The 14866-nt window shown below is 37.9% G+C and overlaps 1 protein-coding gene across 9 annotated transcripts in view; it reads left to right on the top strand.

Annotated features, from left to right (window-relative positions):
• GRIK1 (glutamate ionotropic receptor kainate type subunit 1) overlaps positions 1 to 14866 on the top strand; it is a 424025-nt gene that overhangs the window by 296398 nt on the left and 112761 nt on the right. For all 9 annotated transcript variants that reach the window (XM_024120212.1, XM_024120215.1, XM_024120214.1 and 6 more), the window contains 2 exons: positions 9050 to 9103; positions 12229 to 12402. In XM_024120212.1, coding sequence (XP_023975980.1) covers positions 9050 to 9103; positions 12229 to 12402 — 228 coding nt within the window. The remainder of the gene's footprint in view (positions 1 to 9049; positions 9104 to 12228; positions 12403 to 14866) is intronic.

Genomic DNA, 14866 nt, shown 5'->3' with positions numbered 1-14866 from the left:
ACCTGGGAATCTCCTTGACTCTCCCTCACCTTTCTTATTTATTAGTTACCGAATGTTGTAGAGTCTGCCTTCTAAATATGTTTCAGATTCTACCTCCTTTTCTCCATCACTTTCATCATCTTCCTCTTGTGCTAGAACAATTGATCTCGAGGTCACAAGTCCCCTCCCTCTCCTTTTGTCCACCCAGCCTCCATGTGGCCTCAAAAACTGTTCATTTTAAATAAAATATCTGATTTTACCCCTCTCAAGTTTGGAATTACTGAGTGCCCACCCCACCTCCTTATTGCCTTAAGTATAAAGCCCGCATTGTTTAGCATGCCATGCAAAGCCCTAAGCACCTTGTGTCCACTGCCATTATAACATCAAGCACACAAAAATATCTATTACTATGTGTATCACACAATTTTAACAATTGCATTACAATTTTTTTTACAGACTATCCTTTCCTTTTTTTTTTAAAGTAGTACTTATTTTTTTAACTTTTCTGAAGATTTAAATTTATTTATTTATTTATTTATTTTTGGCTGTGTTGGGTCTCCGTTGCGGTGCGCGGACCTCTCGCTGAGATGCCCCTCCCCTACCGTTGTGGAGCACGGGCTTCAGGCGCGCAGGCCTCAGCAGCTGCAGCACGCAGGCTCAGCAGTTGTGGCGCAGGCACCCAGTTGCTCTGCAGCACATGGGATCCTCCCGGACCAGGGCTCAAACCCGTGTCCCCTTCATTGGCAGGCGGACTCCCAACCACTGTGCCACCAGGGAAGCCCCAAATTATCTTTTCTTCATGAAAGCTGACCCCATTAAAGAGACTGAAGTTCTTCCTGACAGATCACTAAAGGGATTTAAAATTAGAATCTAACTAATTCTAATATCTAAAGAGATGTCGTAATAGAAGAGCTATGTAGGTCTGAATTCCTGACAGAAGGAGGAAAAGTGAGCGAGGCTCCTCATAATACCTGCAGCACCATCCATGGTACAACCTTTTATAATGGGGACCAGCTCTCTGAACAAGAATAGAGGGGCAACTTATTAAGCTCTCTTGGCTTGATGGATTCATTCCTTAAGATAAAGATCCAATTCCTGTCCTTCTAACTTTGCTCTCACCAAAAACTATACGTTTTTATTTGGGTTCTCAAATTACAGAAGGACTTTGTACAAATTACTGACTTTCCTCCCACATATACCTCCTATTATAAATATAGCACAAAGAGCCCAGGACTGAAATCAAACCTGGGTTCAAGTACTATAACTATGCTCACATCTATAAATTGAGGATAACACTTCCTCCCCAATAGTAGATAAAGAACCTATGACAGCAGTGAGCATGTTGTAGCACTCATCAAATAATAGTTTTGATCATTATTGTTATCCCTTTAAAATATGAGTTTGGTTAATATAAATCAGTGGTTCTCAGCTCTGGCTGTATGTAAGTATCACCTGGAGAGTCTTGGTATCACAGATACCAATGCCTAGAACATACCCTAGACCAAATAAATCAGAATATTTAGGGATAGGGTACAGTCATGGGTGTTTTTAAAGAGTTCTTTGGAGATACTAATGCACTGAGAAACACTGATAAAAAATAATTGTTTTCTAAGCCTGATAACTTCTAGATAAATTGACAAAATAAAGTCATCTAAAAAGCAAAAAAACTGAGAAACAGGACCCAAATTATGATAACTTTATTGTGCTACAGAGACTTCATGAGACCAGCAAGACCACCATTTAGTGACTACATGACTAATCTCTCCCTCAAAAGGTTACCCTCAGGCAAATTTGAGGTATAGTTTTTATTACCACCATTACGAAAGAAGCTTATTGCAAAAAGATTACAGTGTATGCAACATATTCTCTGTTAAATTTCCAACTTCAAGATTCATTCAGTTCTTTGCTGTTAAAACGTTTCTTCTACTGTAGCCTTTCTTATACCTCATATTTCCACCAATTTCCCTTGGATGTTGCAGAGAGTTTATTCTTTGGGTTCATGTAATCCTCCAAAAGCTCCACTCTTTCCTATTTGCCACGTTGCCTATTTCATTCTGCTAGGGGAAATCTTTTTTTTTTTCCTCCTCTGTTGTCAGCAGACTGTACTCCGTAAATAGCATAATCTCTTCTGCTGTGCACCTGGCTGATGCCATGTGGCTCTTCTAGTAGGATTATCTTCTGAAGCTAAACTAAACCCCATTGGGCTCCATTCCATTTATTAATATCTATTAGTATCAGCTTCCCTTCTTCTTCTGACCATACCTATGGAGAGAGAAGCTTATAAAGGAATTAAGACTGAAAGATACTCTCAAATAGTGTAGCTATTCCATTCACCAACACTGTGTAGAATACTTTTTGCTTTCCTTTGATTTCACTTGGAGGCAGGAAGAAAGTGGCCTGGGTTTGTAAATGGCATAGCACTATCTTCGAATGGAAGGAAAACCCTAGACTCTTTGTGGGTAGCTGTATCTGTGTACATGCATGCGGTTAGTATATGTATGTGAATGGAGGGGCATAAAGAAATTTAGAAAGTTTTCAACTTCAAACAAGTCATTTTTCCTCTTGATACATGCTCTTGATATCAATACACCAAAATTGTGCAATCTCATAGGCCATAATCCCAGAAAGATGAGCAAATGTGGAGTGTTGGTTTCATATTGCTGCTGTAACAAATTAGCACAAATGTAGTGGCTTAAACAAGAAAAATTTACTCTTTTACAATTCTGGAGGTCAGAAGTCTAAAATCAAGCTGTTGACAGGGTTATTTTCCTTCTGGAGGATTCAGGGAATCTCTAATTCCTTGTCTTTTCCAGCTCCTAGAAGCTGTCCTCATTCCTTGGCTTGTGGTCCCACATCATACTGCCTTTCATTCCCTCTGTTTCCATCTTCACATCACCTCTCCGCCTTCTGACCATCTGCTTCCATCTTATAAGAACCCTTGTGATTACACTGGGCCCACCTGGATAAGCCAGAGAAATTTCCCATAAACGAAGATCCATAACTTAATCACATCTGCAAATTTCTTTTGCCATGTAAAGTAACATATTAACAGATTCTGGAAATTAGGATGTGGACATTTTTAAGGGGCCATTATTCATCCTACTCCATAAGGATATGGGTAGTTTTCTACATGTCAGAGTTTTCAGGGATCCAATGCTATTTTCCATACATTCCACTGTTGCCTTTGTAGATATGTTACAGTTATTCAGTGTTGTATGAGTGTCTTTTTTTGCATCAATAAAGACTGATCTAAAGGCCTAATTTACCTAGCTTGTTCTACTGGTGACCAATGTTAAAAACTACGTTGCCAAAGGAGCATTCCGCTCAGAGGATAGTGTGATTGCAGCCTAAAGTACCACGGATGGCAGGTGAGAAAGAGCTACATCCTAGAGCTCAAACTTTCTTCTGAAAACTGCTTCTCTGAGACTTGACATTATTCAACTGGTTTCCTGAAGATTTTTTTTATGCTGAAATAACTTATTTCTATCTTGAGGTAAAAACATTATTTTAGTCACATTGTACGTCACACATTTGGAAGTTGTTCACTTGAAATTATTGACTAGAAATCATGTCTGATGGTTTAGAATTTACCCTGATATTGAGAAGGCTATAAAAGGAGCAATATGCTTTAGTTAGTCAATATAAACTTCTAAGACACCTATTTTTCAATGGAAAGATGCAGTAATAAAAACCCTTATAAATATTATAAGAATCAATCAAAAATGCTTAGGAGGACTCCAGGTTCCATCTCAAGTTTCTGCTACTATGCTAGTAGCATTATGCCAATTATTTGTGATGTATGAATTGCTTTTAGCAATGGATGCTGAGAGTTTGTGGAGAATTGTGGTCTCCATAGCTCTGCATTGCCTTCAGGAAAATGATCCTGTTGAAATGTGACATTGGCGTCTTTATATCAGGACATGTTATGGGAAGATTTTTCTCAGAGACTTTCCAAGGGTCTTATAGACCAACTCTGTCACCAACCATAGGAATTAGACTCCACAAACTCTCTTCATCTAGACTTGGATGAGGGTTCTCAAGACAAACTAAAATACGGTCTCTGTAATGCTCAGGCTGTATCTGATGCACGTTTACTCATCTAAATCCAAAAGGCCGTCTTTGCAAAGAACAACAGAGCTAGACAAGGAAGATTCAATACTACTGTGAACAAGGCCATGAGAGTTCTATTGTAAAAACTCCAGAGAACAGCTGGGCAAATGTGGAGCCATCATAGTTAATGAACAACTGTGCTTCAGAGAACCTTGATAACAGTGGGGTAATTAGAGTTGTCCTTCGAAGAGTCACTGCCAATGAGTTCTTTTTTTTTTTTTTTTAGCATGCTTATTAGACTATAATTGCTTTACAATGGTGTGTTAGTTTCTGCTGTACAACAAAGTGAATCAGCTATATGTATACATATATCTCCATATCCCCTCCCTCTTAAGTCTCCCTCCCATCCTTCCTATCCCACCTCTCTAGGTGGACACAAAGCACCGAGCTGATCTCCCTGTGCTATGCAGCTGCTTCCCACTAGCTATCTATTTTACATTTGGTAGTGTATATATGTCCATGCCACTCTCTCACTTCGTCCCAGCTTACCCTTCCCCCTCCCCGTGTCCTCAAGTCCCTTCTCAAGACTGAGTTATTTGTAGTGAGGTGGATGGACCTAGAGTCTGTCATACAGAGTGAAGTAAGTCAGAAAAAGAAAAACAAATACCATACGCTAACACATATACATGGAATCTAAGAAAAAAAATGGTTCTGATGAACCTAGGGGCAGGACAGGGGTAAAGATACCAATGAGTTTTATTCTGCTTTCTGATGATTCATTTTGACTACAAAAGAAAGAAAACTAATTATTTTCTAGCCACTGAAACAATAGAATAGTCTGTGGCATTTCTATAATAGCATAATACAGAGAAAGCCATCACGTAGGTGTCAGCCTCTCTTCCCCTCACTCATTTAAAGGCTGTGTTATCTAGATAGAAAGGAATGTCAAACGTATGCAGAGTATGTAGGACTTTTAGTATTTTGGTATTGTTCTCTGTATTAGCCAGGGTTCTCCAGAGAAACAGAACCCATAGGAAATATATATGAAGAGATTTATTATGAAGAATTGATTCACTTAACTATGGAGACTGAGAAGGCCCACAGTCTGCCATTTGCAAGGTAGAGACCCAGAAAGGCTGTGGTGTAATTACAGTCTGAAACTATAGGCCTGAAAATCAGAAGAGTCAGTGGTGAAAATCTCAGTCAAAGCGCAGGAGAACGCCAAAGTCCCAGCTCAGGAAGTCAGGCAGGAAGGAAAAGGGGTGAATTCCTTCTTCCTCTGCCTTTTTATTCTAATCAAGCTCTCAGTGGATTGGATGATGCCCACCATATTGGGAAGAGTCATCTGCCTTCTCAAAAGCTTATTTCATCTGGAAACAGCCTCACAGCCACACTCAGAAATAACGTTTAATCTGGGCACCCCTTGGTCCAGTAAAGTTGACATGTAAAATGAACCACCACCATCTACAAGAACTTTTGAGTCCTTATCATTGATTTTGCAAGGACATAGAATATGATTAACTATGAATGGTATTTTGTTAGAGACCTTTTTTGTTACCCTAACCCAACCCAGCTATATCAGATCTGAAGAGTTCATCTCTCTTTATGGAAAAAAAAATTATTCCACTTCTCCCAAACATGATAATTTATTCATTTTATATCTTTATTATACAAAGAACTGAAGCAGCCTAGAAAAATACATTTGAAAAAAGTCATAAATATTTTTTAAGAAAGGGGCGGAGTTGGTACCAAGGGAAAAATTAAAGAAAAACATAAAGCTGAATGGCATTAGCACATAAAATATATACCCTATGTTCCTGAGTAGTTGCTAATGGAGGACCCACAATTTTGAACCTAGTCTCTAGTAATCAAAAGAAAGTCATGACATACCTTGCAGTATTCATGAAGCAGATAATTGTTCAGAAACAGATAATTATTCAGAAAAACAAAAACAAAAAAACGACTTGTCTGGCACTGATAATCATGGTAGTCACATGTCAGGGTGAGTGAGATCTCTGGAGGGTGACATATGTCAGTAACTTTCCCATTTCCTTGGCCAAAACCAGCTCATGGCTCCACCCAAGCACAAGGGACCAGGAAATGTAATCACATCACATTGGAAAATTGGAAATGGTACTAATGAAGTCCACACTATGGGTCTTCCAAAATCAAGAAAACTAATAGGTATTAAATACATCCCTACTATAGATATAAAATGTTATTGAAAGGCTATGGTTTTACAGTCTATCAATCTATGTCAATAATATGGTTTCAAGGGGATATTTAATAAGAATAATTCTGTTAGGAAACAACCATTATTAAAGTATTGGTGGAAGCAGTTAAGGGGAATGTGCCATCAGTACAAATAGTATTGACAACCACGTTTATTACTTATTAGTGTGTGTGATGTGATGTGTTTTGCACCATTAAAAATGATTTAAATAGAGCCAAACTAGTTCCTAGTAATACTGTCTTGGTGAAGTGTACACTGCCTAAGTCAGTGCCTCCTGGTCAATCCAGCAAAATACAGTAAAAAATTCAAACAAGGTAGCGTTTGTTAGGAAAAAGTCAGTTTTGCAAAGAACCATTTAAAAATCCCCATATCATGATTACACTATTTGAAAAACTGACATTTATCTTGATATGACATTTTGGTAATCCCTTAATGACTTTTAGCTGAAATACCAACACGCAGAGAGAAAATCGTGGTGTGAATGCTATAAAGTATAAAGTATACTACCATTTGACAACAGAGCAGCCAGTCCCAATCAGTCTACAAACCATTATAAAGAGCTTTGGTGCTATTGGCTTTATTTCTATCTAAAAATGTCTCATTCACCCATGTCCTAGAGAGCCCATAAAATTGACAGCTCAGTGATCCATGACTATTCTTGTTTCTTAATTTTCATTTCTAGGAAATTCAAGGGAAGAACCAGGAAGCACTGACCCAGGCACTAGATAGGAAAGTCAAGAATGGGGATTTTTCTAGTATATCAAATAAAAAGTGTATCTGGAAGACCCAAGGATTCTTTCTGCAACAAAAGCAGGTCCATTAGCTATTTATTCACTGCATCTGCATGATTCTTTTCTAACATTAAGTAAGAGACATATCAAATGAATATTTGCTCCCAGAAATTATAAATAATAATAATTAGTTGAATGGTTGCTTTAAAAAAAAAAAAAGCCTATACTCTCAATTGATGATCAAATGTCCCCACAATAAAGTTTAAGAAGAAAAATTAGCCCATGTGAAAAGCTGGAAACTCAGGTGCCTTTGTGTTTTTTCAGAAACAATATTTTAAAACTCAGTGTCCAGGTCTATATCTTGACATAAAACTTTCCAGTTCCCTTTCAAGAGATAGTCTTGGCTGCAATTATACTAACAACCTAAATGAAAAACTGAATTCCTGACTAAACCCAGCAGGTTAGCTCTTTATGCTCCAGTGATATAAGAGGCCAGCTAATAAGACCTCACCATGCGTGATTTTAAATGTTATTGATGGCCCTAAAGCAATCCTACCCTTTGAAAAATCCTTTTGTTCACCTGGTCTTGTTATCACCGTAGGAGTGACTTACATACTGTGGGCTTATGATTCATAGGGAGAGTTTCCTGTCATTTGTCTTACCTTCATGACATTGCAATTTCACCAAATATTCCTCTGGTTTCCATGTTAGCAGAGAGGGCATAAGAAGTGTCAGATCTGTGCTCATGTATGTTACATGTCGTCTCCAAATACCCTCTCCATTTTTTATCCCCTTTCATGTAAAATCATTCTAGTTTACATATCTTAGACACCTTATAAAACCTCCAATAACTTGTGTTGCTTTTCTGAAGAACTTTTCAATCCATCTCTTCAACAGAAGTTATGAAAGTCCTTGTTCCTTAATGCAAACGGACGTGTTTTCCATCGAGCGGTGATTATCAGTCACTGCTGTGAAATACAGAAGCTCCACTCTCAGAAATTCTAATTCTGGATGTCTCTGGGATGGAGCCTAAGAATATCTGATTTTAAAACTTCCAGAGGGGATTCTCATTTGCATCCAGAATATATCAGAGTTGTGGGGAAAACTGTCTTGAAAGTTTCATTTCTGAGTCCTCTCCATTCATTTCTATGCAAATACCAAAAAGACAGCACTCGAACAGTCCTTTGTGACCTGCGCCAAGGAAGGTGATACTCTTGATTTAAAAGATTGATGACAATATCTTATCTCCAAAGCATTTGCAACTGTTTCTTCTCAGTGGACACCATTTTCAGGAATCCAAAAGTAAGATCACAGTTTTAAGAAACTACCTCTACCTAGAACCCCTGTCCTTTCTGTATACCTCCTTTTTGCCCCTCCCCACCAAATAAAAACAATATACACAGGATGTTTGGAACTGTCAGGATCCCAATTAGGTAACAGACTCAGAATTAAAAGGCAGTGAGAATACGTATAAAAATAGTCCCCATCCTTCTATCTATAAACAATCCTCTTTTCCCCTACTCACTCTATGGGATAAGATGGGAAAGGGGTAGAGAGAAGGGTTTCAGAGATATACATATTTATAAATCCTCATTTAAATATATCTACATATCAGTATTGCCAATTCAACATTTAATGAGTTTTACTCTGAGGCATTATGATAAGTACTAAAGCTAAGGAGATCAATAAAATATATATCTAAGCATGAGATTACTCAGAAACCCAGGGAGTAAGAAAAGGCAAAACTCTGTGCCATTATGGAAAACACCAGATATAAAATTTGTTGAGCATAAACTATTTTAAAATTTGATCGTCAGACCAATTACTTCCATGAAGGTCAAACATAGCATACTGAAAGTGCATTGGATGGAGGTCAGTGGCCTGGATCCAGCTCCACATCAATCATTGGTTTGTCTCAGGTTTCTGATCTACTGAGTCTATGGATTTCCAAAGCCCCTTCCTATTCTATGTCTCCAAGCTATTGCAGTCAACCTACTAATTATCTATTTCTTATTATAATTATCGTTCTAATTCTTCTCTTATTTCTCTTTTGCAGATCCTGTTCATGGGCATGATGACTGAGTACTATCATTACTTTTTCACAACCCTGGTAAGCATATCTGGTGGAAATGTATTCCACACTATTAAAAAAATCTTCAGTTATTTTTAAATCAGCCCCACCAGTGTCAAGGCAAGTTATTGTCATGGAGATTTGTTTTACTTTCCTAAGAACCCTCTAAATCCAGAAATGCTGAACAGCAGGTGTCTTCCTTCCTTCCTTCCTTCCTTCCTTCCTTCCTTCCTTCCTTCCTTTCTTTCTTTCTTTCTTTCTTTCTTTCTTTCTTTCTTTCTTTCTTTCTTTCTTTCTCCTTTCTTAACTAGTATCAATGTAGGTGCACCCAGAAAGGAATTAAAATCAAGCTTTCATTAAATAGAAACTGCCAATGTACAAACTATTAATAAAGAAGAATCCTCTACATTTTCTATATACATTAGAGGGCACACCAAAGTGTATCTTGGCATTCTTTGATCTGATGTGATTTCCCCACTTGTGTCCAGTGGATAGTTGGGTTAGCCAAGGTTCACCTGTCAGATGTTTTGAAGACCATCAAGATAAAGAGCTTGGGAGATGCTTTCCACATTGAACATTTTTCATCGTAAGAAAAATCATGGCTCTAAGCTGGAGAAATTCAAAAGAAACTAGACAACTTTAAATTTTGGCAGATTATCAGATCAAGGAGAATGATTTAGGCAGTTAACAAATCAAAATGATGTGATAGCTCTCGCCATACACACACACACACACACACACAATACACCCCTCCCAACACACACACTCCACTCTTTTACGTGAGAAGAAAACACAGGGCCAACATCCATTTCTAACCTATAAAAGTGTGTCGACTAAAATCTACCCAGATTTTGGGAGATTCAGTAAGAGTATCATTTTACCAAATAAAACTGGCAAAGCAGCCTAGTACATTAGGGAAATCAAAGAATTTGGAACAAGGATCAGGCAGCTACCATACACATACTTCTAGAAGTAGTAAATTCCATTCCTAACTCAAGTATCTCTAAGAGCATGAAGGGCTGCAGAGGATGCCATGAGACAAATGCTTTGGGGCAGTTGTCAAAATTATCACTGCTCCTGAACTTGGAACTAGGGAGTGAGATGCAGGGCAGAAATTCCTGAACTAAAGTTTTCATGGTCTTCCCTCCTTCATTGACATCCTGATCAGGTCCTCTGTCAGAACAGTTGAGGGAGACCCTGAGAACTGGAAAGTATCTTACTCTGATCACAAATATGGTCCTTTCCCCATCACCATGAACACGTAGGTCTTATTCAAGGTGAGATTGCCATCTGCCTTAGAACTTCCTATCCTTCCCAGGTGTACACACCAGTTGAGTTGGTTTTCTTGAAATTTGAGAAAAATATAAACAAATAAACCTAAGAAGGTTGGTCGTCAATGGAAGGACAAAGCAGTTGCCCTCACACTCTTGCTTTCTTCATCCTCCACGAACAAGGGGATGTTGAAAATTGGGCCTCAAACTTTCCATATTATATATTGCATAGAAACAATTTGGAAACCAAGCTAATTTTGCACATGCTTAATGTATACATTTTAGCACATTGTATTTTTGTACTGTTGAATTAATAAGGGATTCAGTATGCAACCTGCAAGTTTCTGTCTGAACCCCCTGTATCTTGAGTAACTTTCTTTCTATTCATTGAGTGTGCTAAAGGAATCATTCTTCCTTGGGTCTTATTCTTTAAATTTGCTTCTTTAAGCAATTTCCTTTGGTTTTATCTGCATTCTGCCATGCTTTGCTTTTATATTCCTACGACTCTTGCTAATGAGTACTAATGAAACTTAAAAAAAATTAGTGAGTGCAAGGGAAATAAATATAACAATTTAAAAGGCAGTATACTTTTTCTTACATGAGTGAGTTCAGAGATGCATTCTTATCGTTCTACAGTCTAATCCAAAGTTATCTTGGGAAGAACTAGTGATGTAGAAAGGAGTTATTCAAAAGAATACATTTACATGCATTTTCTGCACATATAAATCATGGAATGTTTCTGAAGTTACTTCTCTTTAGTAACCACTATCATCACAAATAATGTACTGTTTTGTATTGTTCTTTCATAAAGCAGTTACACTGGTAAGAAATTTTTATGGAAGTTTTTTTCTTTTATTAACTGTTAAATGCTATTTTGAAAGTTTGGTTTATTCATAAATGTGAGATATTTTAATGATATGTTTTAGTGTCTAATATTTCTTTACAAGAAAAAGTTGAAATTATCACTTAAGTCTATTTTAAATATGATCCAACATAAACTTCTGGTTTACACTCAGCTTCACCTGTAATGGAAACTACTAGGGTGGGTTCAAGTTTTCTCCCTGCAACATTATCTAAAAGGGAACAAATACTACTGTTAAGATATTCACATCAACACAACCATAGTCTCCAGTTTATTCTCTGAAGAGAACACTTTTGTTCTTATTCTGAGCTTGTGAAAATGTTAACTCTTTCTACTTTTATCATTTTTAATATTGCTCAGGACTTATTTGCCCCAGGCATTCTTTATGCTCTCATTATATGGGACATGAGTTATTTTCAGTGAGTAAGGGAATGGTATTTTTTTTTTTTTTTTGCTGAGAGTTATCTTTCCGTCAAATGTATATGCAAGTTCCAAACTTCACCTCCTTTGCAAGATTCAAGGCAGCCTGGGGCAGCAAGTTATGAGGGAGAAAGGTGGTACTGCCACTGACAAGTGGATCATTCTCAGGCCAGTCACATCATGACTCAGAACCGCAGTTTCCTCATCTAGAAAATAAAAGCAATGAATCAAATGGAAACAAAGATCCCTTTCAACCCCCCAAAGACTATATCTTAGGAACAGAATTCTCTAGCTTCTCAGAATGTCACATCCTGTGCACAAGGGCATACTAATTATTTGCAGCTAAATTCTTGTTCTTGGTTTATATCAATTTTAACGGTATTGAAAAAAAAAAGAAAAAAAGGATGAAAATGAAAACTGATTACTTAGAGTTTGTCAGGCAGCATGCAAGTGAAAAACAAGAGGAAATGTTCTTTTATAGAACCAGTGTGATGATGGCTGCTATTCTTGTTTTAATCATTTGTTGCTTCTGCAATCATTAGTTCTTTTTTGCCTAAAGAGCACAGAAAATGTTAACTCTTTCTACTTTTATCATTTGTAATACTGCACAGGACTTATTTGCTTTAGATCTGGAACTCTATAGGTACAGTGGTGTAAATATGACCGGGTTTCGGCTGCTTAATGTTGACAATCCTCACGTATCATCCATCATTGAGAAGTGGTCCATGGAGAGACTGCAGGCCCCACCCAGGCCCGAGACTGGCCTTTTGGATGGCATGATGACAGTAAGTAGTTTTAAAATAAAATCATTTGAGATAATGTTTGACTTCCTTAGGGGTTAGGTTAAGAATCTCATATGCTTTTCATAGTGAGAGGAAAAAGTGTTATAACCTGTGCCTTGACTGTATGAGAAGAGGAGAAAACATTTTATGTATAGTAAGTCCCCTACATATGAACGAATTCCATTCCAAGAGCACGTTCGTAAGTCCAATTCATTCGTAAGTCCAACAAAGTTCGCCTTGGTACCCAGTTAACACAGTCGGCTATATAATACTGTACTATAATAGATTTATAATAATTTTCACAGAAATAATACATAGAAAACAAACAAACACAAAAAATAAAGGAAACATTTTTAATTTTACAGTACAGTACCTTGAAAAGTACACTAGTACAGTACAACAGCTGGCATACAGGAGCTGGCATCGAGTGAACAGGCAAGAAGAGTTACTGACTGGGATGGGAGAGGAGGTGGGAGATGGTAGAGCTGAAAGATCATCAGCAACAGGAGACGGAGGGCAAGCTGCAATTCCACTCATGCCTGACACTGATGAAACACACGTTTGCATCTTTGAAAGTCCGCAACTTGAAGGTTCATATGTAGGGGACTTATTATTTTGAAAGCCTGTGCATGGCTACTATCAAAAACTGCTATCTTAAGCTTCCGGAGAATAATGGCTTCAGATAAAAAAGTTAACAGGAGTAGCCACCACTGTCAGCCAAATGGAGACAAAGCATAAACAAAAGCAAGGGTAAGTGGGGAGAGGGTTGCCCCTGGGAATGTGACCTTGGGAAGGAGGGAGGGAGAGAGGAGGAGCAAGTTGCCTATACAGGTTCTGCAGAACCAGCTTCCCTTCCTCACTTCTGCTACATCTCAGCAAGCAGAAGCACATGTGGAAAAATCTGGATTTCCATAGAGTTAGTGTGTTCACATTCTTCCCATCCTGGGTACATGGAGTTACACCTTTGCAGACACTGACAGTGCTTTATACCAGCCATATGTCGCTCTCGAAGCAGTTGCCAAGCCTGCCTCCTAAGGAGAGACAGATACTCTGCTGAACAGATAAATTGCAAACTGCCTCATCAGAGAGCTTCTCACTAACATCATTTGTCTCTTGTTGTCAAATGCACCTACCCTTGCTTTATTCTCTAATGAAGCTCCCTGTGTGATGGAAGAAAATTGCAGGAAAAAAAAAAAAAAGAAAAAAGATTTCTGTGCCGTAACAGTGTCATCCAAAGGAAAAGATATTGGGAATGTGGGCAGGTAATAGCATTTTAAATTGGCATAGTATTTCATTCTCTGTTCCCATCATCGGGAGAAACACTATTGCTTTTAAGATGCAATTTACTGATAACTGAAAGGTATCATCACACAGAGAAGTAAACTTGGGATTTCTCTTCTTTTGCTACCTTTTTAAAATGAAGTACAAATGACAAAAAAGAATAAATAAATGAATGAAGTGGTTCTGGAGGATCCCATGTTCAAGGTCTCTGTTTTTTAAACCTGAAATAACTCAAAATACACAAAGAGATCTGAAAGATAATGATAGAAAGCATTTTGGTACAAATGAGTCTTAGGATGATTTGAAACATTGCTTTGAATAAGAATAAGTAGAGAATATCCAGGGAAATACAAGACTTCTGAAAAGGAAGAAGAAAAGCTAAAGAAAGAGAGAGAAAAGGGGGGAGAGGGAGCGAGAGAGAGAGAGAGAGAGGTGCTAATTTTTGTGTTTTTTTTTTCCTGCTGGATTTATAATTCCAGTGTGTTCAAATATGATTCAAAATCTTCTGCCCATACCCCAACCCCACCTCCCAAATGAGATCTCTATCACAGGATGAGATTTTTACCTATGCTTGGTATGTATGCCTAAAAGAGTTATAGTTTAGAATTATATTAACACAGATTGTGGATTCGGGACAAACATTAAATATTCATCACAAGTATGGCTTAATGTAGCAAAGAAGTGTCTGTTCCCTTCAGTTATACTGAGCTGGCACAACAGTTTGTACATATTGACTGAGATGAGGCAAACCACTGAATGAGGGAGATAGAGCCATTCCATTCTCACCCAATCAGGCCCAGCAGTCCTGTGGACAGGAAACATGGCAGAGCCAAGTCCCAGTGGATGAGAGATCCCATTCGGTCTAGAGTTTGTCATTGTCTTTTTATCTAACCAGAGGGGTCTCTGTTATTATTGCTGTTATTGTTATTATAATAAACTATAAAAAGGAAATGGGGATTTATTAGGACAGAAGATGGTGGCTCACCAGGTTGGTCTAAAATTGAGTACAGTAGCTATATTAGGGTATGATATTATTAGTCGAAAAAAGTGGTAGCACTCAGTTGCCCACTAGTAGTCGGATCCCATCGTCATGCAGATAGAGCCTTGAAATTGATCCTGTGAAGCATAGTGTTGACCTTTATTTATCCAAAGATTCCATTTTGCAGTTCACTGTTTCCTTTTGGCT

This window comes from Physeter macrocephalus, chromosome 8 (assembly GCF_002837175.3).
Source record: "Physeter macrocephalus isolate SW-GA chromosome 8, ASM283717v5, whole genome shotgun sequence".
Classification (NCBI taxonomy): domain Eukaryota; kingdom Metazoa; phylum Chordata; class Mammalia; order Artiodactyla; family Physeteridae; genus Physeter; species Physeter macrocephalus.
Note: the sequence above shows the minus strand (reverse complement) of the source record. Positions and strands in the feature narration are given on the sequence as shown.